Below are 21,939 nucleotides of genomic sequence, written 5' to 3'. Positions count from 1 at the left end.
AAGGGTCACAGTTTTTGGCCTTTCCCCGCCTAATAATACCAGACTGCAGCCGCCCCAGTGCCCCTCTCTCACTACAGATGGTCGGGTACTAGATCATACCCGGCTCTTCCTGGTGGCGCTGGGTACCAGGGTAATAATGGGGATTAGTGTTAACCTCTTCATGTCTAACATTAAGTCCCCCCGCTTAGTAATGGGTGTTGTCAATCAGCCAGCAGCTATTAATAAGGTGGTAATAATAAAGTGTAAACAAATACAAAGACATAGATAACATATTTTATTGAAATAAAAATTCCACACAACCCTCGTTATCAATTTTATTGAGAATAAAAAAAAACGCCGTTATCGAAGTAGTCCTCGAATCTGAAGTAGTCCAACAACTGAACTTGTAAAAAAACAAACACAAAAATAATTTGTATCTCGTCAAAAAGGAAAATAATTATTATTCTTACCTTTCCTGGGTCCAGCGCTGGAGCTGCAATGTCAGCGAGCTGGGCCCTATATCTAATCCTATCATGTGTGATTCTGTCTGCTGAGCCACTGTATCTAATCCCATCATGTGTGATACTGTCTGCTGGGCCCTATATCTAATCCTATCATGTGTGATACTGTTTGTTGAGCCGCTGTATCTAATCCTATAATGTGTGCTACTGTCTGCTAAGCCACTGTATCTAATCTTATCCATAGCTTTAGGGTCATAGTGCTATAGATATGCTGTCTCATATATATATTTGTATGTATATATATATATATATATATATATATATACACAGTGAAGGAAATAAGTATTTGATCCCTTGCTGATTTTGTAAGTTTGCCCACTGTCAAAGACATGAACTGTCTAGAATTTTTAGGCTAGGTTAATTTTACCAGTGAGAGATAGATTATATATAAAAATAAAAAAGAAAATCACATTGTCAAAATTATATATATTTATTTGCATTGTGCACAGAGAAATAAGTATTTGATCCCTTTGGCAAACAAGACTTAATACTTGGTGGCAAAACCCTTGTTGGCAACCACAGCAGTCAGACATTTTTTGTAGTTGATGATGAGGTTTGCACACATGTTAGATGGAACGACTAACCTGTGTGTCGATTAACGACATATACAGACATGGAATACGGCAGCTCCAGTCCCATAGGGACTGCGAACGGGGCCCGTTCCATCCACTATCGTGTACGCCGCTGTGTGGGAACGGCGCATGCGCCGCTCCCACACAGTTCAATTTGAAATGCGCGCCGTCCGGCGCCATTTTCCTGTGGACCGGAAGTCGCGGCCGGACAGTAAGATTACTACTTCCGGTCGCGGCTTCCGGACTTGTGCACATGGAGCAGCGGCAGCAGACGGAGCGGATGGACCGGAGGGAGCGGCGGCGACTGGAGCAGGTAAGTTATTTCTATGTATGTTCGTGTTTCAGTGTGTGTTTACTACTGTATGTAAACCTACTACACTGTGTGTTAGCTCAAAAAATGGTGACACACAGTGTAGGAGGTTAGACCGTTCAAACCCCTCGTTTCTCCGGGCACTAGCCAGGATAAAGGAGGGGGGGATTCTGAGAGCTCACTAGAGCGAGGGATTTTTACCCAATTTTGCAGCATAAAGCAATGTGGTTGCTTTACCACATGCAATGCTGCAATTTTGGGAATGGCTCCATCTAGTGACCAGTGCTGGGAAATATTATAAATTGAATCAAATTTATAATATTTCCTGACTCGTGAAAAAAAAATAAAAAATTAGAACAATGTTTAATCACCTACACACTAATTGTTTAACTAAAAAAAAAAAACATGTTTTGCTGGCAACACATTCCCTTTAAGGTCTGGAGACTGGCTAGGCCACTCCATGACCTTAATGTGTTTCTTTTTGAGCCACTCCTTTGTTGCCTTGGCTGTATGTTTCGGGTCATTGTCGTGCTGGAAGACCCAGCCACGAGCCATTTTTAATGTCCTGGTGGAGGGAAGGAGGTTGTCACTCGGGATTTGACGGTACATGACTCCATCCATTCTCCCATTGATGCGGTGAAGTAGTCCTGTGCCCTTAGCAGAGAAACGACCCCAAAACATAATGTTTCCACCTCCATGCTTGACAATGGGGACGGTGTTGTTTGGGTCATAGGCAGCATTTCTCTTCCTCCAAACACGGCGAGTTGAGTTAATGCCAAAGAGCTCAATTTTAGTCTCAACTGACCACAGCACCTTCTCCCAATCACTCTCAGAACCATCCAGATGTTCATTTGCAAACTTCAGACGGGCCTGTACATGTGCCTTCTTGAGCAGGGGGACCTTGCGGGCACTGCAGGATTTTAATCCATTACGGTGTAATGTGTTACCAATGGTTTTCTTGGTGACTGTGGTCCCAGCTGCCTTGAGATCATTAACAAGTTCCCCCCGTGTAGTTTTCCGCTGAGCTCTCACCTTCCTCAAGATCAAGGATACCCCACGAGGTGAGATTTTGCATGGAACCCCAGATCGATGTCGATTGACAGTCATTTTGTATGTCTTCCATTTTCTTACTATTGCACCAACAGTTGTCTCCTTCTCACCCAGCGTCTTACTTATGGTTTTGTAGCCCATTCCAGCCTCGTGCAGGTCTATGATCTTGTCCCTGACATCCTTAGAAAGCTCTTTGGTCTTGCAAATGTTGTAGAGGTTAGAGTCAGACTGATTAATTGAGTCTGTGGACAGGAGTCTTTTATACAGGTGACCATTTAAGACAGCTGTCTTTAATGTAGGCACCAAGTTGATTTGGAGCGTGTAACTGGTCTGGAGGAGGCTGAACTCTTAATGGTTGGTAGGGGATCAAATACTTATTTCTCTGTGCACAATGCAAATAAATATATATAATTTTGACAATGTGATTTTCTTTTTTTTTTTTTATATAATCTATCTCTCACTGGTAAAATTAACCTAGCCTAAAAATTCTAGACTGTTCATGTCTTTGACAGTGGGCAAACTTACAAAATCAGCCAGGGATCAAATACTTATTTCCTTCACTGTATATATATATATATATATATATATATATATATATGCACATATTCATACACGCACACATTTTTTTTTGGGGTGTATATGTATTGGGGCTATTCCCCCTGACATTTTAAGGCCTTAGTGATGCCACTGGCTGTTAGTGCTGCATTGTTGGATCACTTAGGAGACCCAGCAATGCAGCTGAAAGCTGCGGGCCATCGGCCCTGAGAAGTTTGGCGGGGGGGCCAAGAAGAACCTTTGCATCGGGGCCCATGAGCCTTTAGCTACGCCCCTGCTTTTACCACAGCAGAACGCGAACAGTTCACAAACTGCGCTGTTTGAGAAATACTGCCAACCTTGGCCCGAAAGCCAATAATCATCCCTTTTTGCAACTCTGATAAATCGCACCTTTTACCAAAGGAAACAATGAGAGATATATGTTTAGACAACCTATCGCACACCTTATATATCCACCAAGCCAGCCTACGCCACATCACTTCCTTCATGGGCTACGCACTGCTGACGTCGAAAGTAGGAGGCGGTCATAATATTGTGACTCGACTGTGTATATGTAATCAGTAAAAAGCAATGACCTTATAGGTTATGTACAGCTTTAAATGGATTTTGCTTTTTTATTAAATCAAGGTGTTTGATGTTTATAAGCAATTTTCTAATTGACTTTTATTTAAAAAAAATTACTTTTACAATACTGCTTCGATAGATCTTGCATACATAGAAGCTGTATCCTTCTCTCTCAGCCGATTCTGTCAGTTCAACTGAACTGACGGCTTGCCTGAGAGCGAGTCCTGCGTGTCTCTGACACACAGGATCCAGTAAATATCGATCGATCCCAATTAGAAAATTGTTTAAAAACGCCAAACACATTGATTTGATGAAAAAAAAAATTCCATTCAAGGGCGTACATAGCCTTTAATGTTTTGGAAACAAAATACCAATAGCAAGTACTGTATATGGATAAGGCTTCGTTCACATCTGTGTCGGGGTCCCATTCGTAGGTTCCGTTAAACCTTTCCAGGGAACCCATGAACGGAAACCATAGCTTTCCGTTTGCAATACCATTGATTTCAATGGTAATGCTTCCGTTGCTAATGGTTTTTATTTGTCTAGATTCCATAAGGTTTACGTTTTTTTGGTGGAATCAATAGCGTACTTGACTGCGCTATTGATTCCACCGAAAAAATCTGAGACCTTACGGAACATAGACAAATAAAAACCATTAGCAACGGAAGCATTACCATTGAAATCAATGGTAATGCAAACGGAAAACTATGGTTTCCGTTCATGGGTTCCCCTGACTGTAAGGTCTGACAGAACCCATGAACGGAACCCCGACGCAGATGTGAACGAAGCCTTATCTGACACTCATAGCAAAAGGTTCACTAAGTATTATTGACAGAAATCTAAAGCCTAAAATTCTATGGGCACTTTCAAAACGAACATCAAGATTATTAATATCCTCATACAGCATTTTTTACAGAAGAATGGGGTGACCATAACATTTTGTAACCCTTCCTTTTTAGTCCACTATCCTTCCTCTTTAGGTCCCTTTAGATTACTGCTATTTCTGTCTGGGGTCAACTGGAAAATACTGAAAGCTGATAATCCAGTTTAGTATGTTGTATACTACATGATGAGTTTATCTAATAGTCCATTATAAAACATATATTGACAAACTCACCTCTCCCATGACGGCTATAGGGGATTCACCAGTTGCCTGGGCAACCCTGTGTTCAACTAAATAAAACATGTATTCATCGTAAAGAAGGCGAATCAGATGGAAAGAGCCAAAGCTAGCAGCACTGCGTAGAGTTAAGTCACGAATAACCATGGAACTGTTTGAGGAAAAAAAATGCCCGTTAAGCATTTAAAGCATTTTCATAAGAGTTGCACAAGAAATATTCTCTAATAATATAGGGGAGATGTATAGGACTTATATTTATGGTAGCACTCGAACTTTTACATGTGCAGTTAAAGGAATTGCATTGAATAGTTAGTGGTAGGCTGCAGTCCCTGAATCCCATAGTAGAGACTAGTCCCTATTTTCATTTTATAGTATGATTTTCCAAAACTAAAAAAACTTTCCTTGTAGTAATTTAGAAAGTTTTATCCTTATCCCTTTTCTGACATCCATTCCTACTTTGTGCTGTGATGCTAAATGTGAATGAGCTCTACAAAGGCAATATTAGAGCATTACCTGTAAAATGACCATTTAAGCAGAAATTGTCGAGCTGCCTTAGGAAAGCTGGGCCTCCCTTCATAAGGTTTCAGTGCTTGCGTCACCACATTATCGAGCCAGGCAGCCCACTGCTCCAAAGTGCTTTGCTGCTGAAGAGTCATTTTGAAGTCTGTTTCTAGTCTCTGCACCATGTTGTCATCACACTGGCATACCCAGGAAGCCTGCTCCTATCACAAACCAAGACATAGTTACATTCCATGTCACAATGACAGTGATTCAATCTAGTTCAACGCTATATGTAAACGTAACTTATATGGTTTATTTATTCTACCTAACTATTGCTAGTTCACATAAAATGGAAAGGCAGGTTTTAATAGGTAAAAAAGTAGGAGCTTCCAGTACTTTCCCCCTGTGTGCCAAATTATTGCTTCCTAAAACTTAAAGGTATGTCCACGAATAGCGTAAACACTGGGGATTTCATTGCGGAAAATACGCAGCGTATTACAGTAGCAGCAGAGTGGATGAGATTTGAACAAATGTCATCCACACGCTGCATAAAAAATCAGCCGAAAAACTGTTCATAAATTGATCTGCAGTTTTTTTTTAAATCCGCAGCGTGTCAATTTATGCTATGGAATTGCTGCTTTTCTGTTGTGGGTTTTTCCCCATTGAATTCAATGTAAAACCCGAAACAAATAATTGTGATTCCGCTGCAAAAATCGCAACTCAGAAAAAAAAAAAAAAAGGTTATACTCACCCAGCTATCTATACTTCTCCGTCCAGGCCAGCCTCCTAGGATGACGTATCATCCCAAATGGCTGCTGCAGCGGTCACATGGGATGAAACGTCATCCCAGGAAGCTGGGCTGCATAGACAAGAGAGGGCACATCGCCATGACTACTGCCGTTTTCTGCAGCGGACATTCCGCCTGAAAAACTGCTCAACAAATTGGTGCGGTTTGTCGGCTGTAATTCCCTACGGGCTTCAAAGCAGATACGCTGTCTACTTTTACGCAGCGCATCCACCCTGTGTAACTTGATAATAATAATTTCAATACAAGCAAAGAAAAGCAATAAAAAGAGATGTATAGAAATAGAGGATGTATGTCCAAGTAAGCACAATAAAATTGATTGAATCACTTTTATTTGATAAAATATGCCCAATTGGTGGATTGTAGAACCTGGTGAAAATAGAATTTTATGCTGGAATTGAAGTCTAACTCCAGTCAAACCTAAAAAAACCTCTGGACAATTAAGCCACTATAAATTTTCTCTCCTTGAGTAAATGGTAGTACTGTAGTAAATAATCTCAAAAAGCGCCGGCTTTAGGAGTGTGCGACCCATAGGGGCTGCTAGCAGCGACATCGAGCATGAGGGCGCCCTCCATGGCCGACGGCGCCACTAGCAGCCGCTGCTACAGTGGTAGTGACGCCACTATAGCAGAGCAGGGAGGTATCTGCTCTGCTATCTACTAGCGCCACTGTAACTCCCTGAAGGAGCGGAATCCCCGTGTGGCCGGGGATTCCGCGCCTGGATGAAGCGCTTGATGTCTCTGTCCATATATGGACAGAGACTTCAGGGGCAACTCCTGAAACGAAATCCCCGTCCACAGCGTTGACGACTCTGTAAACGGGGATTCCAATGCAGGAGAAGACAGTGATGTCACTGTCCATAAATGGACACAGACGACAGGGGCTTCTCCTGGAGTGGAATCCCCAGTCACAGCGTCGGCAAGGCTGTGGTCGTGGATTCCACTTCAGAAGGTTCCCCTGATGTCACTGGCCATATATGGACAGAGACATCAAGCGGAGCGCTCCAGGAGAGGAGATTCTGCTCCTTCAGGGAGCTACAGTGGCACTATCTACAGGAAGGGGGGGGGGGGTGCTATCTACAAGGGGGCTGTGTGGCACTATGTACAAGGGAGCTGTGTGGCACTACCTACAAGGGGGCTATGTGGCACTACCTACCAGGGGGCTGTGTGGCACTACCTACAAGGATGCTGTGTGGCACTACCTACCAGGATGCTGTGTGGCACTACCTACCAGGATGCTGTGTGGCACTACCTACAGGGGGCTGTGTGGTACTACCTTCAAGGGGCTGTGTGGCACTACCTAAATGAGGCTGGGTGGCACTACCTGCAAGGGGGCTGTGTGGCACTACCTACAAGAGGCTGTGTGGCACTACCTACAAGGGCGCTGTGTGGCACTACCTACAAGGGCACTGTGTGGCACTACCTACAAGGGCACTGTGTGGCACTACCTACAAGGGGACTGTGTGGCGCTACCTACAGGGGGGCTGTGTGGCACTATCTACAGGCAGCTGTGTGGCACTACCTACAAGGGGGCTTTGTGGCATTATCTACAGGGGCAATCTGTGAGTGGCGGGCTGATGGTCATTTTAGTGAGAGTGGTGTGCTGATGGTCATTTTACTGTGATTGGGGGGCTGATGGTCATTTTACTGTGAGTGGTGGGCTGATGGTCATTTTACTGTGAGTGGGGGGCTGATGGTTATTTTACTGTGAGTGGGGGGCTGATAGTCTTCAAGTGATTTCCACCTCTGAGCTCCAATTGAAATTAATAGAAAGCAGAAAACACCTGCGGTGCCCGTTTGGAGTGCTTTTTTGCTTGCGTCTTTTGCATTAGCTTCAACGGCAAAAAAAAAAAACTGTAAAGAAAAGGTCAAACAATGCTGTCAATTCAAAATATGCTACAAAATTCCTGAAGGAATTTTGAGGCAGATTTTTTTTTGCCTTGCACTACACTCATATGTTCACACAGAGTTTTTTGTTTCTTTTTAGCCGTTTTCTGTCTTTGTAGAACATTTTTTGGTACGGGTGCCCTGAGGAAATTTTATTTTTCCAGTGGTGCCTCGAGTCCGAAAAGGTTGGGAAACTCTATACTAGGCTACAGGATCACGCCGGCCTACGCAAGGATCCCATCATAGGGCCAGCTCAGTTCGTCGTGGGAACGGGGCCTAGGTGAGTACAATTTTTTGGTTTGTTTGGGGGCACTGTCTAAAAGGGGGAGGTGGGAGACTCTATGGCACGATTAACAAGGAAGAGGTGGGGGATTATGGCACTGTATACAAGGAGGCTATATGGCACAAACTACAGAGGGGCACTATCTACAAGGGGGGGCTGTGTGTGGCAGCCAGGGAAGGGGGGCATTATACTGTGTGGGGGCCACTAAGCGGACATTATACTGTGTAGGGGTACTACAGGGGGCAATATACTCTGTGTGGCACTTAGAGGGCATAATACTGTGTGGGTACAATTAGAGGACAAAATACTGTGTCCTTGAAGGGGTTATAATATATTATATTATTAAATATTATTATTATACTGTAGGGGCATTATACTGTGTGGGGGCACTATATAGGGCATTATACTTTTTATATAGGGCATTTTTTTTATGATGGGGTGAGGCGCCGAAAGATCATTTCGCACGGAGCGCCATCTATCCTAAGGCCGGCCTTGGTCTCAAAAATATATATATTTTTTTATCTTGCACATTACCTATGTTGTCAGTGGAAGACATTCTCCTTTAGGCCACATTTACATGGTAGAGATTTGATGAGCATTATACATCTGTTTTTTAAAAACAAAACAGGAGTGGAACGAAAACACAGAATAAGTATAATAGAAAGATTTATCTCCCTTGGCCCCATTCACATCACGTTTTTGCCTTTCGTCTAGCGTGTATGTCGGGAAAGCTCCCTACGCACATGCTAGACACGTCCATAGGGCACGATAGCCAGCATTAACCGTACCTAAAAAAAAGGTATACCGATATCAGCCCAATGGATGCCAAAATGACACTCTTTTGTTCTATATAGGGCTGATATTGGTATACCTTTTTTAGGTATGGACTAGTGTAGTAAACTACATGCACTATTTGCAGGGGGTGGCACTATATACAGGGGGTGTTGTGCTATTTACAGGGGGGTGCTATATACAGGGGATGTGGCACTACACCGCATTCCAAATTATTATGCAAATGTTATTTCTCGCTGATTTTCCTAAATAGTCTATGCAAATGACAGTCAATATAATCTTCAAGCCATCAACCGTTGGAGTATAATGCGAATTTTATTGAACAAATCTCCTAATGATAACAGATTTTTTTTTAGAAGTAAAAAACTCAAAATGCACTGTTTCAAATTATTATGCACAACAGAGATCAAAACATTTTAAAGGTTATAAAGAGAACTAAAATGGTAATTCGTTGAATTTGCAGCATCAGGAGGTCATATTTACAGAAATCAAAAGCTCTTTCAATCAAAAAAAACTTAGCAGGCCAAGTTACATGTTAACATAGGACCCCTTCTTTGATATCACCTTCACAATTCTTGCATCCATTGAATTTGTGAGTATTTGGACAGTTTCTGCTTGAATATCTTTGCAGGATGTCAGAATAGCCTCCCAGAGCTTCTGTTTTGATGTGAACTGCCTCCCACCCTCATAGATATTTTGCTTGAGGATGCTCCAAAGGTTCTCAATAGGGTTGAGGTCAGGGGAACATGGGGGCCACACCATGAGTTTCTCTCCTTTTATGCCCATAGCAGCCAATGACACAGAGGTATTCTTTGCAGCATGAGATGGTGCATTGTCATGCATGAAGATAATTTTGCTACGGAAGGCACGGTTCTTCTTTTTGTACCACGGAAGAAAGTGGTCAGTCATAAACTCTACGTACTTTGCAGAGGTCATTTTCACACCGTCAGGGACCCTAAAGGGGCCTACCAGCTCTCTCCCCATGATTCCAGCCCAAAACATGACTCCGCCACCTCCTTGCTGACGTCGCAGCCTTGTTGGGACATGGTGGCCATTCACCAACCATCCACTACTCCATCCATCTGGACCATCCAGGGTTGCACGGCACTCATCAGTAAACAACACGGTTTGAAAATTAGTCTTCACGTATTTCTGAGCCCACTGCAACCGTTTCTGATTGTGAGCAGTGTTTATGGGTGGCCGAATAATAGCTTTATGCACACTTGCAAACATCTGGAGGATCATACAACTTGAGGTTCGCGGGACTCCAGAGGCACCAGCGGCTTCAAATACCTGTTTGCTGCTTTGCAATGGCATTTTAGCAGCTGCTCTCCTAATCCTATTAATTTGTCTGGAAGAAACCTTCCTCATTATGCCTTTATCTGAACGAACCCGTCTGTGCTCTGAATCAGCCACAAATCTTTTCACAGTACGATGATCACGCTTAAGTTTGCTTGAAATATCCAATGTTTTCATACCTTGTCCAAGGTATTGCACTATTTCACGCTATTCGGCAGCAGAGAGATCCTTTTTCTTTCCCATATTGCTTGAAACCTGTGGCCTGCTTAATAATGTGGAACGTCCTTGTTAAGTAGTTTTCCTTTGATTGGGCACACCTGCCAAACTAATTATCACAGGTGTCTGAGATTGATTACAATGATCCAAAGAGCCCTAAGACACAATACCATCCATGAGTTTAATTGAAAAACTAATAATTTAATGTTTATGACACTTAAATCCAATGTGCATAATAATTTGGAACACGGTGTATATACATGGGCACTATGGCATTATATTGGCACTACCTACAGGGGACACTGTGGCGCAATCTACATGGGCACTGTGTGTGGCACTATGTGGGCACTATTTACAGGGAGAACTGTGGCATTATGGCATTATTTACAGTAGGCACTATATATGCGGGCACTGGCACTATCTACAGTGATATTGCGTCACTAACTACATGGGTACTGTGGTGTTTTCAGGGGGTTGGGACAAAAAAACCCCAAAGATTAAAATGCATCCATTTTTTTAACGTCCATGAAAAACGGATGGCAAATGGCGGTTAGAAACGGTCAGACGACCGGTAAACTGACTCAAATTTTGAGACACATTGATGCAAAACAGCCATGAAAAACCGACAGTTGATCCGTTGTTGACTGACACTGTCGTGTGTATATAGCCCCCTTCACTCTCCCCTCACAGCAATCCAGGGTGACGGAGAGACAAGAAGACTAATTGTTACAGAGCTATACAGTAATATATATATATATATACACACACACACACATATATATATATATATACACACACATATGCATATCATATAGATAAATCTATACATATCATATAGATAAATATATATATAAAAAAAGTTTTTTTTTTAAATTTTTTGTGATTTGTCTGCTCATAAACATTAAAAGCATGTAATTAATAAAACTAATCTAGAAAATGAAAGACCAATAAGTCTTGTAAAAAACAAAAAACAAAGTAAAAATAGTTGTGATATTCAAAGCGGTTGCAAAGATGTTATCGTTTAAATAAGTGCATATCAGAAATGGAAAATTTGACCTGTACACAGGGGCATCAATGACCCTTGGTCATGAAAGGGTTAAATAAGTATTTCTCAAGTAATCCACATCACAACCACTGGGTGGTCACACATAAGGCACATACAGCATAGACATCTCGTGACAGAGTTTTGCGAAATCATGTTTTGTTTTTTTCAAAGCTAGTTATTTTGTGCAAAATATTTCAGGGTATGTTAATATAAGAGGAAAGGTAAGGAAGGACACATCTGTATACAATAGCTTTTCATGGCGAATACGTTAAACGGATACCATAATAGTCTATGGGTGACGGATGCCGAACATCTGTTACCTATATTCTATAATGTTATGAGTTTAATGTATACGTCATGAAAAGCTTTTTGAAAGTTCATGACGTCTCCGTTTAAGTGTCCCATATTAGTCTATGGGTGACAGATGCCACTGTTAGGCACCCGTCAGAGCCTGTGTTTAACGTATACATCCAGACCTTTTCCCGGCATATACATTAAAGGTAAGCAGAAAACGAGATGTTAACAAGGCTTTCTGCTGGTTTTGGCTTGAAGAAATTGGGTGCAAATTACAGACCAATTCTGCACTGTGTGCCTTAATCAGAGTATCCTTCATGTCAGTTCTGCAGGCACAGGGAATATAGTCACTTAAATCAAGAACTTTACAAACAACAGAACAGATCTCAGCTTTCAACTTGGGAGGGGAATGGGAGTAATGCGAACAACTGTACTCAGTACTGAATCTCCAGCAAAGGCAGGAATATTAGTTTAGTTTAGGCTGCACACCAATTTCAATTGGCTTGAAGGTCTTTCTACAACTCTTAGGGTATGTTCACACTCTTAACAAAAAAACGTCTGAAAATACGGAGCTGATTTCAGAGAAAACAGCCTCTGATTTTCAGGCGTTTTTGAAGTTGTAAATGAAATTTGGAGCTTCCTTTGAGGCTTCTTTTCAGGCATTTTTTGAGGCGTTTTTGGAGCTGTTTTCAATAGAGTCAATGAAAAACGACTCCAATTACGTCCCAAGAAGTGTCCTGCACTTCTTTTGACGAGGCTGTATTTTTACGTGCTGTCCTTTGACAGCGACGCGTAAAATGACAGGTCGTCGGCACAGTACATCGTAAAGCCCATTGAAAGTAATGGGCAGATGTTTGCCGATGTATTGGAGGCGTTTTTTCAGACGTAATTCGAGGCGTAAAACGCCTCCAATACGTCTGAAAATAGGTCGTGTGAACCCAGCCTTAAGGCCTCATGCACACGAATGTATTTTTGTCCTCCCGTAAATACTGGCGTAAATACGGGACCTTGGTCACACGTATTCGACCCGTATTGCACCAGTATTTACGGACCCGTGCCCGTAAATACGGGTCTGGTGTCACCAGTATTCCACCCGTATTTACGGGCACGTTTTCGCTGCAAATTTGCACTGCACTAATCGGCAGCCCCTTCTCCCTATCAGTGCAGGATAGAGAGAAGGGGCAGCCCTTTACGTAGTAAAATAAATTCATACTTACCGGCCGTTGTCCCTCTCTTGACATCCAGTCCGACCTCCCTGGATGACGCGGCAGTCCATGTGACCGCTGCAGCCAGTGATTGGCCTGTGATTGGCCGCAGCGGTCACATGGGCGTGTTTTACTTTTTGGCCAAGTGGGCGTTGTACAGAGGAGTGTATGGCGCTGACCAATCAGAGACCAATCAGCATCATACACTTCTCCCCATTCATTTACACAGCACATAGCGATATAGCTATATCGCTATGTGCAGCCACATAAACACACTATAGCGTTACTGCAGTGTCCTGCCAGTGAATATACATTACCTCCAGCCTGGACATGATGTGTATTCAGAATCCTGACACTTCACTAACACAATCCCGACACTACAGCACAGCAAGCGTAATCTCGCGAGATTACGCTGTAAACTGTCATTTCAAACGAGATTATGAGATCACACCCACTCTGCTGCTACTGTATCCCTCTGCATATTTTCTGTCCACGACGAAAAATACGCAGCAATTCCGTTACGTGTGGACAAGCCCTAACAACAATGGTGTATAACAATAACATTCCTCAATTTCATATTACCTGGACATTGGCAAAGTCCACACGGTTGAGGTCATTAAGCATCTGGTTAATCTGAGATGTGTTCTGGAGGACGGCACGCGCGGCCTGAGCCAAGTGATTGAGAGATGTGTATCTTCGTAGAGTTTGAGCAAAGGCACTTACAGCAGCAACCTGTCAAACCAAAAAGGCATTTAACCTAAAGCTCAAGTGGTTGCATGGATTTTTCAAATGTTTGTATGTTGAGAAACGTACTCACCTTGGTTTGTACCATTCTTTGTGGAATATTACTCATGGCACTAGAGAGCCAACCTTCAAGGCTTTTTGCAAAGTTTCGAACGGCTTGGGTCAAGGCACCTGAAGGAAAAGTAGAATTCAGGACACGTAAAATACAGAAAACATACAGATACAGAATATGATTTGCTTACTTCAATATGGATTATTTCATACTGTATTTACCAACAAAATGTAAGTAAACTGATAACAAACTGAACCAGTATGCTGTTCACAGCTAAGAGTTTGCTGCAATAGTATCCAGTCTAGGCAATCAGCTGGTCTCCAGGCATATACATAAATTGTAGAACATTATCAGGGGAGGTAATGTATTTATGCTGAGGATATATTTAGCTCACAGAAGATTGTCTAGACTGAATGCAGTGATTTTTAGCTGTGAAAAGTATTAGTACTATGCAGGTTTTCAGCCTCTGGATATAAACGATATATGTTGTCATACACTGGCAACAGCAGAGATATTGAAAATGGTGAGCAATTTAAACACAAAAGGAATGTTGCATAATTTTTAATTATTCCAATGATTAAAAGAGGTTGTACAGGATTAGAAAAAAAATGGCTACTTTCTTCCAAAAGTAGTGCCACACCTGTTCATGGGTTCTGTCTGGTATTGCAGCTCAGCTCCATTGAAGTAAATGGGGCTAAGCTGCAATACCACACACAACCTGTGAAAAGGTATAGCACTGTTTTTGAAGAAAGCAGCCATTTTTTTTCTAAACCTAGACAACCCCTTTAACCTTTGTTTACATAAACCTGGAGAGCCCCCAGTAAGGATATATGCACGGCATCTGAATGATGTTGTCTCTTGGATTTCTGCATGCTCTATTCAGATAAATGGGACAGACGCAGACATTTCTGAAACAAATCTGCGGAGTGTGAATATGCCCTAGAAGGAAATGCTATTATGAATGATCCCATAATTCACCTGCTCTTCCGATTTACATCACCAGTACAAATGCCACCTTCTGAGTTTTCATAAAGTGCATTATACCACATTGGCATAAAATGTAAATGGTATAAAAAAAGAAAAGGTTGGTGAGAATTAAACCTTCTCTTTTTGAGGTAGCAGGCGAAGGTCATAAGTCTTTTCATGTAGTGGAAATCCGTAGGCGTTAAATTGTTCTGTGCTATATAGCATGCAAAAAGTCCTGCGCAACACAGACATGCACATCAATTGAAAGCAGCTTTGTTTGCCACAAGGTTCTTTGGGATTACTGCTCTTCAGAAAATCACATTGACTTTCAAATTCCTGCTGCTTGGCTCATGGGCAGAATACAGACAAACAGACTGCCGCAAAATAATGACTGGAAGGACAAAATAGTGTAACCAGTAAGCTACAAGAACAAATATTATATTCATGGAAAGAAACAGAAGATTATCAGTAATCCTCATTAGTAAGATTACCTACATTTGACATGGATGGTGTACATGTTTTTAGAATAATGTTTTAGCAACACAAAGTTCATAATAAGAGCACGCTGACCGAATATTATGTAGGAGTATTGGCTAGTGAATCAGTGCGAGCTACCGTGCCAGCTCAGTCAGACCTTGAATGTGTGACTTTATACCTGCACATCAGATATAAGAAAGACGCGTATTACATACTGTAACGTTCAAGGTCAGAAGTTATTATGTCCGTACTGTAGGATTATTACTGGGTCGTGACACACACACAAATCATGCCACCTATAAATGCACACGACTGCCTGGAAAATTGGAGCTATTGTGTACATTTACAACAGCAACGTGCTGGACTCATGGACGGTCGTGTGTTGTAGTACAGGAAAGGCACTTACATGAATGCTGTTGGCAGCTGCTGTAACGGATTAAGAAACCAGCAAGCAAGCAGAATAGGGTAGATTTAACAATGTATTTGCTCCCATTTCCTGGTGTAAATTCATTCAAAAATATGGCTTTTGGGCCGAACACCATATTTAGGAAGCCCGTGCACCTTCAAATTGGGTACAGTGGGTGTAACTTTAGAGTTGATTTCCAACAGAGTCAAAGATTTCCAACACTTTCTAATTGCAAAATAAATCTGTTATGTCCATAAAAACAGAATGAGTCATGACTCCAGTGTGAACAGAGCCTAGACGCAAATGAATGGTGTTTTGCTTACAATGTAGTTTTCAGTAAATTAAATCTCTGCCTGGTTTATAATGGGTTCAGTTGCTTTATAAAGCTCCAGACCAACTAGTCTGGAAGTCAGTGGTGGTCACAGACGTGTATCTATGACATATCACATGGTCATTTTTTGCTTGATCCCTTGTTAAAAATGGGTTACTAAATCACGGGTAGGAATACACTACATACATTCTGTGAAACTTACTAGGAATTGGTCTTAGGACATCGGGAATGAGGATCTCCACCAGAGCTTGATACATCACATGGTCACAGTTGCACAGCCACTTCAAAATGGATTCATTTTTGCAGAGCAAAATCAACTTTGATTTTGGCAGTCTGCTTTCCATTTCACTCAGGTTGCTGTCATAAAAGAGATGAGATAAAAATGAAACCTATTTCAGCAAGTACATTATGGAATGTAGAGACACAACTGACTGGAATATGTAGCTTTATTTCAAACCAACAGAAACACAATACGTTGGGCCGCCATCCGAAATATCTGGGCAAATGGTGGCACCTCTAATACTTCTTCTCTAGAATAGTGGCCCACGGATTCTAATATTAATATGAAAGGTAATAATATGATCTTTATGTAGCCTCTCAGACCCATATCATATTTTTAGTGGGTTCACGGGGAGGGGAGGGGGACAGAACACTATATCGGAGCTTTGAAGTTTAGCTTATGTGAAATGAAGGGAGACATTCTGGAAACCAGGATGGCACATCATTGTGTAGCCCCTCAACTAATGGAAAGCGGGTTTGTTGAAGCCTAAAGAGTTTAGGCCTCTTATTTGCCTGTGTCCCTGACCCACGTACTGCCCTGACAATATGTAAGTAGACACTTAACCCCTTAATGACCAGCCTATTTTGGACCTTAATGACCATGCTATTTTTTACGTTTTTCAATCGTCGCATTCCAAGAGCTATAACCTTCTTATTTTTGCGTCGACATAGCTGTATAAGGTCTTGTTTTTTGCGGGACAAGTTGTATTTTTTAATAGCACCATTTTTAGGTAAATATTATTTATTGATTAACTTTTATTAACTTTTTTTTTTGCGGGTGAATAGAAAAAAATCTGAAATTTCGCCACTCTTTTTTGCGTCCTAAATCTACGCCGTTTACCGTGTGGTATAAATAACACAATAACTTTATTCTGCGGGTTGTTACGATTGCAACGATACCAAATTTGTATAGTTTTTGTATGTTTTACTACTTTTACACTGTAAAAACGCTTTTTTTTCAAAATTATTTGTTTTTGTGTCTCCATATTTGAAGAGCCGTAACGTTTTTATTTTTTCGCCGATGCGGTTGTATGAGGGCTTTTTGCGACTTTTTGATCACTTTTTATTACATTTTTTTAAAGTCAGTATTCACAGAAAACAGCAATTTTTCCATAGTTTTTTATTATTTTTTTTACGGCGTTCACCGTGCGGGTTTAATAATGTCATAGATTTATAGTCGGGGTCGTTACGGACGCGGCGATACCAAATATGTGTAACTTTTTTACTTTATTTTGTTTTTTTAATAGTAAAGCATTGTGTAAGGGGAAAAGCTGGGTTTTTCATTTTTTTCACATTTTTTTTAAAATTAACTTTATTAAACTTTTTTTTCACTTTTTTACTAGTCCCACTAGGGGACTATAATATGCGATTCTGCGATCACATTTATAATACACTGCAATACTTCTGTATTGCAGTGTATTCCTGCCTGTCTGTTTAACACGGACAGGCATCTGCTAGGTCATGCCTGTGGCATGATCTAGCAGGCATTCACTCCAGGCAGCCTGGGGGCCTTTATTAGACCCCCGGCTGCCATTAGAGACACAGATCGTATCGCCAGGTGTCGGTGGGAGAGAGAGGGAGCTCCCTCCCTCTCTCCAATACCACTCAGATGCGGTGCTCGCTATTGAGCACCGCATCTGAGGGGTTAAACGTGTGAGATCGATACTAATATCGATCTCACACGGCAGAGCAGGGACGCTCCCAGCCCTCAGCTGCCTCTAGCAGCTGAGAGCAGGGAGATCTGACAGCTCCCTGCTCTGTTTACTTATTCCAATGCCGCGACGTAAAAAGTCTATGGCATCGGAATAAGGCCCGTTAGTGACCGACGTAGAAACACGACGGGTCGGTCACTAACGGGTTAAGGAATACTGTAATAAAGAGCCTCTAGTATATAAGGGTAGTGTCTCAATTAGCGCCCTATACTTTTAGAGGGATTTTAGGTTCCCTTCATTCTACCACACCACAGCTTTACTGGTCACCCTATACTTAGAAATATATAGACAGTATGTGACTGGTAAACACAATTCTGCTTTCCCAAATAATATGTGTATATGTTTATTTGAGTGGAATCTGGTTTAACGTTATCATAAAACACACATCTGAAATGATAAAAGGGCCATTTATCAAAATTCGAATATGTCCAGTAGTTTCCCATACCGACCATTCAAAACACTTTGGAAAATGAAAGCAGTAACCTGATTGGGTGCTTTGTGCAGCGCCTCTAATAGTTTTAATGAATCTACCCAACTATGCGCAAACTGTGGAATCACTAAAGGTCTATTCTGGAGTGAAGGGTTCTTTTCTTACCCAGTTTCTGTAATGGTGGTGCCATCAGCTGTCGTGGTCGGAGAGTAACGCCAAAAGGTTTGCCATAGTTTCTCAATCAGACTAAACTGCAGGTTTACCACAACATCCAGTATTGCCTAAGTGATCAAGGACAATAACATCAGCATTTATAGATATTTGTGTAGTAATATCAAGCAACTACATTTCTTGTCAACTGTTACAGTTTTAGCATTGTATAGTTTCAATATGCCCATCTCAATGAGAACAGTGGCTTTAGATACATCAGCAAATAAAAAGTCAATGAGTCAAATAATACTCTTTGCATATACATGTGCCTTTCTATTACCCACGCTAGCTGCTTCTTTTTTACAGTACAGAACTGTTCCTTAAAGGGGTTGTCACATTACAGACATTTGTGGCATATACACAGGATATGCCATAAATGTCTGATAGATGCGGGTCCCACCTCTGGGACCAACACCTATCTTCCGAACTGAGGTCCCTGACCCCCCCCCTTCCAGCCTTGCCGCCGCATTCAGGTGAAGAATTGGTGCGGAGGTGCCAGGGAATTCTGGAAACAGCCGAGCTAGCTGAGTTATGCCGTTTCAGCAACTCCAATAGAAGAGTGGGATTGGGTCAGGGGACCCCCGTTCGGGAGATGTGTGTTGGTTTCAGAGGTGAGGCCAACATTTATAAGATATTTATGGCATATCCTGTGGATATGCCATAAATGTCTGTCATGAAACAACCTCTTTAAAGTCCATAATGTCGTTGTTCGGACCAACATTCTGCATGGATTAACTTTTTAATATATCGCTATGAGTCTTGCATACTTTTTCTGATACAGAGCTCCCGATCCCCGGCATCGATAAATCTGCAGCCACCACTAGAGGGAGTTCAGGAGCTTACTGCATACTGTTTTATTATTGCGGTTAATGTATAAACAGGGTGCAGTACTTTTGAACCATTGGAAAATGTCATTATCAGGAAGTTCCTCTTAGCTGCTGGAGCCTTCCAATAATAATATTTTAGACTGAATACCTATCATCATGAATGGCCAATCTGCTCTTTTTCATTAGAATGATATTTTGGATAAAGGCTTTTTTACAATAATTATAATAGTAATAATAACAATAAAGTTTATATATTAGCGAATACCATTTTTAACCATTTTACAGCATATGTAAGCAGGACTCCAAAGCAAATAAACAAAAAAATAAATAAAACTTCAGTACACCCTGTAATAGGATTGGAGTATTCCATCGCTTTTCATATTCCATCCGTGTTACGCGCGTTAAAACAACGGACGTCACGCGGACCTATGCAATTCAATGGAGCCATTCAGACATTCAGTGCTTTTCACGCAGCGTGTGTCCGCTGCGTGAAACTCACTGCATGTCGTATTCTTGTGCGCTGTTTGCGCATCGCGCACCCATTGAAGTCAATGGGTGCGTGAAAAAAACGGACGGATTGAAAAATCAAGAAAACACAAGAGAGTAAATAAAGAGTAGTGACGGAGAAGTAATTCTCACAAAGACATAGCAACCTTACCTCACAGTGCTCCCGATAGAGAGTCTGCAGTGACTTGATATCTTCAAAGGTTGTACCATCTGGCAGAGAAGATATTTCAACTTCTGCAAACTCTGGAAGTGCTCTAGACGCATCTGTTACCATAACAACATAATGGAAGAAAGACATTGTGGATGGTGCCAATTACAGCTTCATTAGCAAAATATTTAAGAAGCATCGCAAGATAGACATTGTAAAAGGTCACATTACTTAATGAGCGGAGCTGGCAAGATTTTATTTTTATTCTTGTATTAATGTTGGTATAAAAAATAGATAATATTTTTAAACAAATGCTGGGATGAGATATATGTACCAAATTAAACATTATAAATCACATTTATCTTCAGTATATAGCTAATTGTACATGCACAAGGCTATAATATATGTAATATACAAGACATAAAAAAAGGATATTGGTTAATTGATGAAAAAAAATCCAGAGTCAAAATAATACATGTTAAACAGTCGATAAAGAACATTTCCATCCTGTATAAAGTCGGCAATCTGCATCAATATATAAATGTAGCATTATTGACAACTACGGTGCAGCAACACAACCTTTACTACCAATAGCATGATTTACTAGGCTGTTCCATCAAGTTTCCCGCTATTTTTAATGGCAAAACTACCAGAACCCAGAAGAACTCATTAGACATTGGGGTCCATCAGAATTCACCAGTACCAGTATTTGCACATTGTTACTAAACATGGCCATGTGTTTTTTCTTATTGTGTGATATTCATTAACAGTACTTTTAACTTTGTGTATATTTAGTCAATTAAATATCGCTGCCAGTTCTGATGCAGTTTTTGTCCCAGATTTTTTCTTTTTTAGTGAAACACAGGAGTGGACATAAAAGAAAGGAGATGCATCAGTCTTTTTTTTTTTTTATACCTTTCCTTCCTTTTGGATCCACTTCTGGCTTTGACTAAAAATAACTGCACCAACAACTGCATCAAAACTGCGTGTGTGTGATCCTGGCGTGAAGGTGTTTTCTAGGACTTAGACATTAATGTTTGATTGGTGGGAGTCCAATGTACGGGAATCTGACCGGTCAGCAGAATGAAGGAGCCGCAAAGCTCCAATTAGCAACGTGTCCCCTTTATTTGTACAGGAAAAGCGGCTCTTCCATACAGCCCAATTCATCCTCCTAAGGATAGGTCATAATTGTTTAAGTCCCGGAGAACCCCTATAAAGTTTATGTTCGCCTCTGAACACCACCTTACAGTAGACACTGTAACTCTGTTAATACACTGCACTGCTGGCACTAATTCCGAGTCACAGAATGACGACAAACAGACTGAACTAGTTGCCTGAACTTTTATAATGCAGTGGAAGAATTACATTTAATTAGTTCTGATGTAATTCAATGGTGCGAATCGGCAGCTCTTCGGCTCACAATCCACGGCAATAATGAAAATGCTGTGGATTTTATAATCTGCAGCGTGTTCATTATTTAACGCCGACATTTTCCGAAGTATAAAATACCCTATGCCCCGGAGTATAAAATACCCTACATGTATTACAGGTGGAATGTTAGCGGATTCTGTCGGATTTAGAGGCGGAAAACGGGGCCTTAATCCTGAACGTGTGAACATGGTCTATGCCTGTGCTAGGAGATTTTAGAAATGCTCTGGACTATAACATGGCAGCTCATTATTCTATATGTATTCTTTAAAATAACGATCAAAGGTAAACGTATGCTTTAAGCTTTGTACCGCCCTATGAGCGAACTAGCTGTACTGTACATCGATATGTGAATGAGTATTACAAGAGATCAGAATCCCCCTTTATGACCAGACTTTTGAATTTTATGGGTTGCACCTTTTTGA

At 41.3% G+C, this 21,939-nt stretch overlaps 1 protein-coding gene across 4 annotated transcripts in view; it reads right to left on the bottom strand.

Moving 5' to 3' along the window:
- Window positions 1-21,939, bottom strand: part of RFX3 (regulatory factor X3) — a 258,195-nt gene that overhangs the window by 23,600 nt on the left and 212,656 nt on the right. For 3 of the 4 annotated variants that reach the window (XM_075827557.1, XM_075827576.1, XM_075827585.1), the window contains 7 exons: window positions 20,090-20,202; window positions 18,560-18,675; window positions 16,176-16,330; window positions 13,815-13,912; window positions 13,580-13,729; window positions 5,185-5,393; window positions 4,669-4,822 (listed from right to left, as the gene is read on the bottom strand). In XM_075827557.1, the coding sequence (XP_075683672.1) occupies window positions 4,669-4,822; window positions 5,185-5,393; window positions 13,580-13,729; window positions 13,815-13,912; window positions 16,176-16,330; window positions 18,560-18,675; window positions 20,090-20,202 (995 nt within the window). The remainder of the gene's footprint in view (window positions 1-4,668; window positions 4,823-5,184; window positions 5,394-13,579; window positions 13,730-13,814; window positions 13,913-16,175; window positions 16,331-18,559; window positions 18,676-20,089; window positions 20,203-21,939) is intronic. The other variant, XM_075827566.1, reaches the window with a different exon arrangement.

The sequence above is a fragment of the Rhinoderma darwinii genome, chromosome 1, assembly GCF_050947455.1.
Source record: "Rhinoderma darwinii isolate aRhiDar2 chromosome 1, aRhiDar2.hap1, whole genome shotgun sequence".
Classification (NCBI taxonomy): Eukaryota; Metazoa; Chordata; class Amphibia; order Anura; family Rhinodermatidae; genus Rhinoderma; species Rhinoderma darwinii.
The sequence above is the reverse complement of the archived record's forward strand: the minus strand, read 5'-3'. Positions and strand labels throughout refer to the sequence as shown.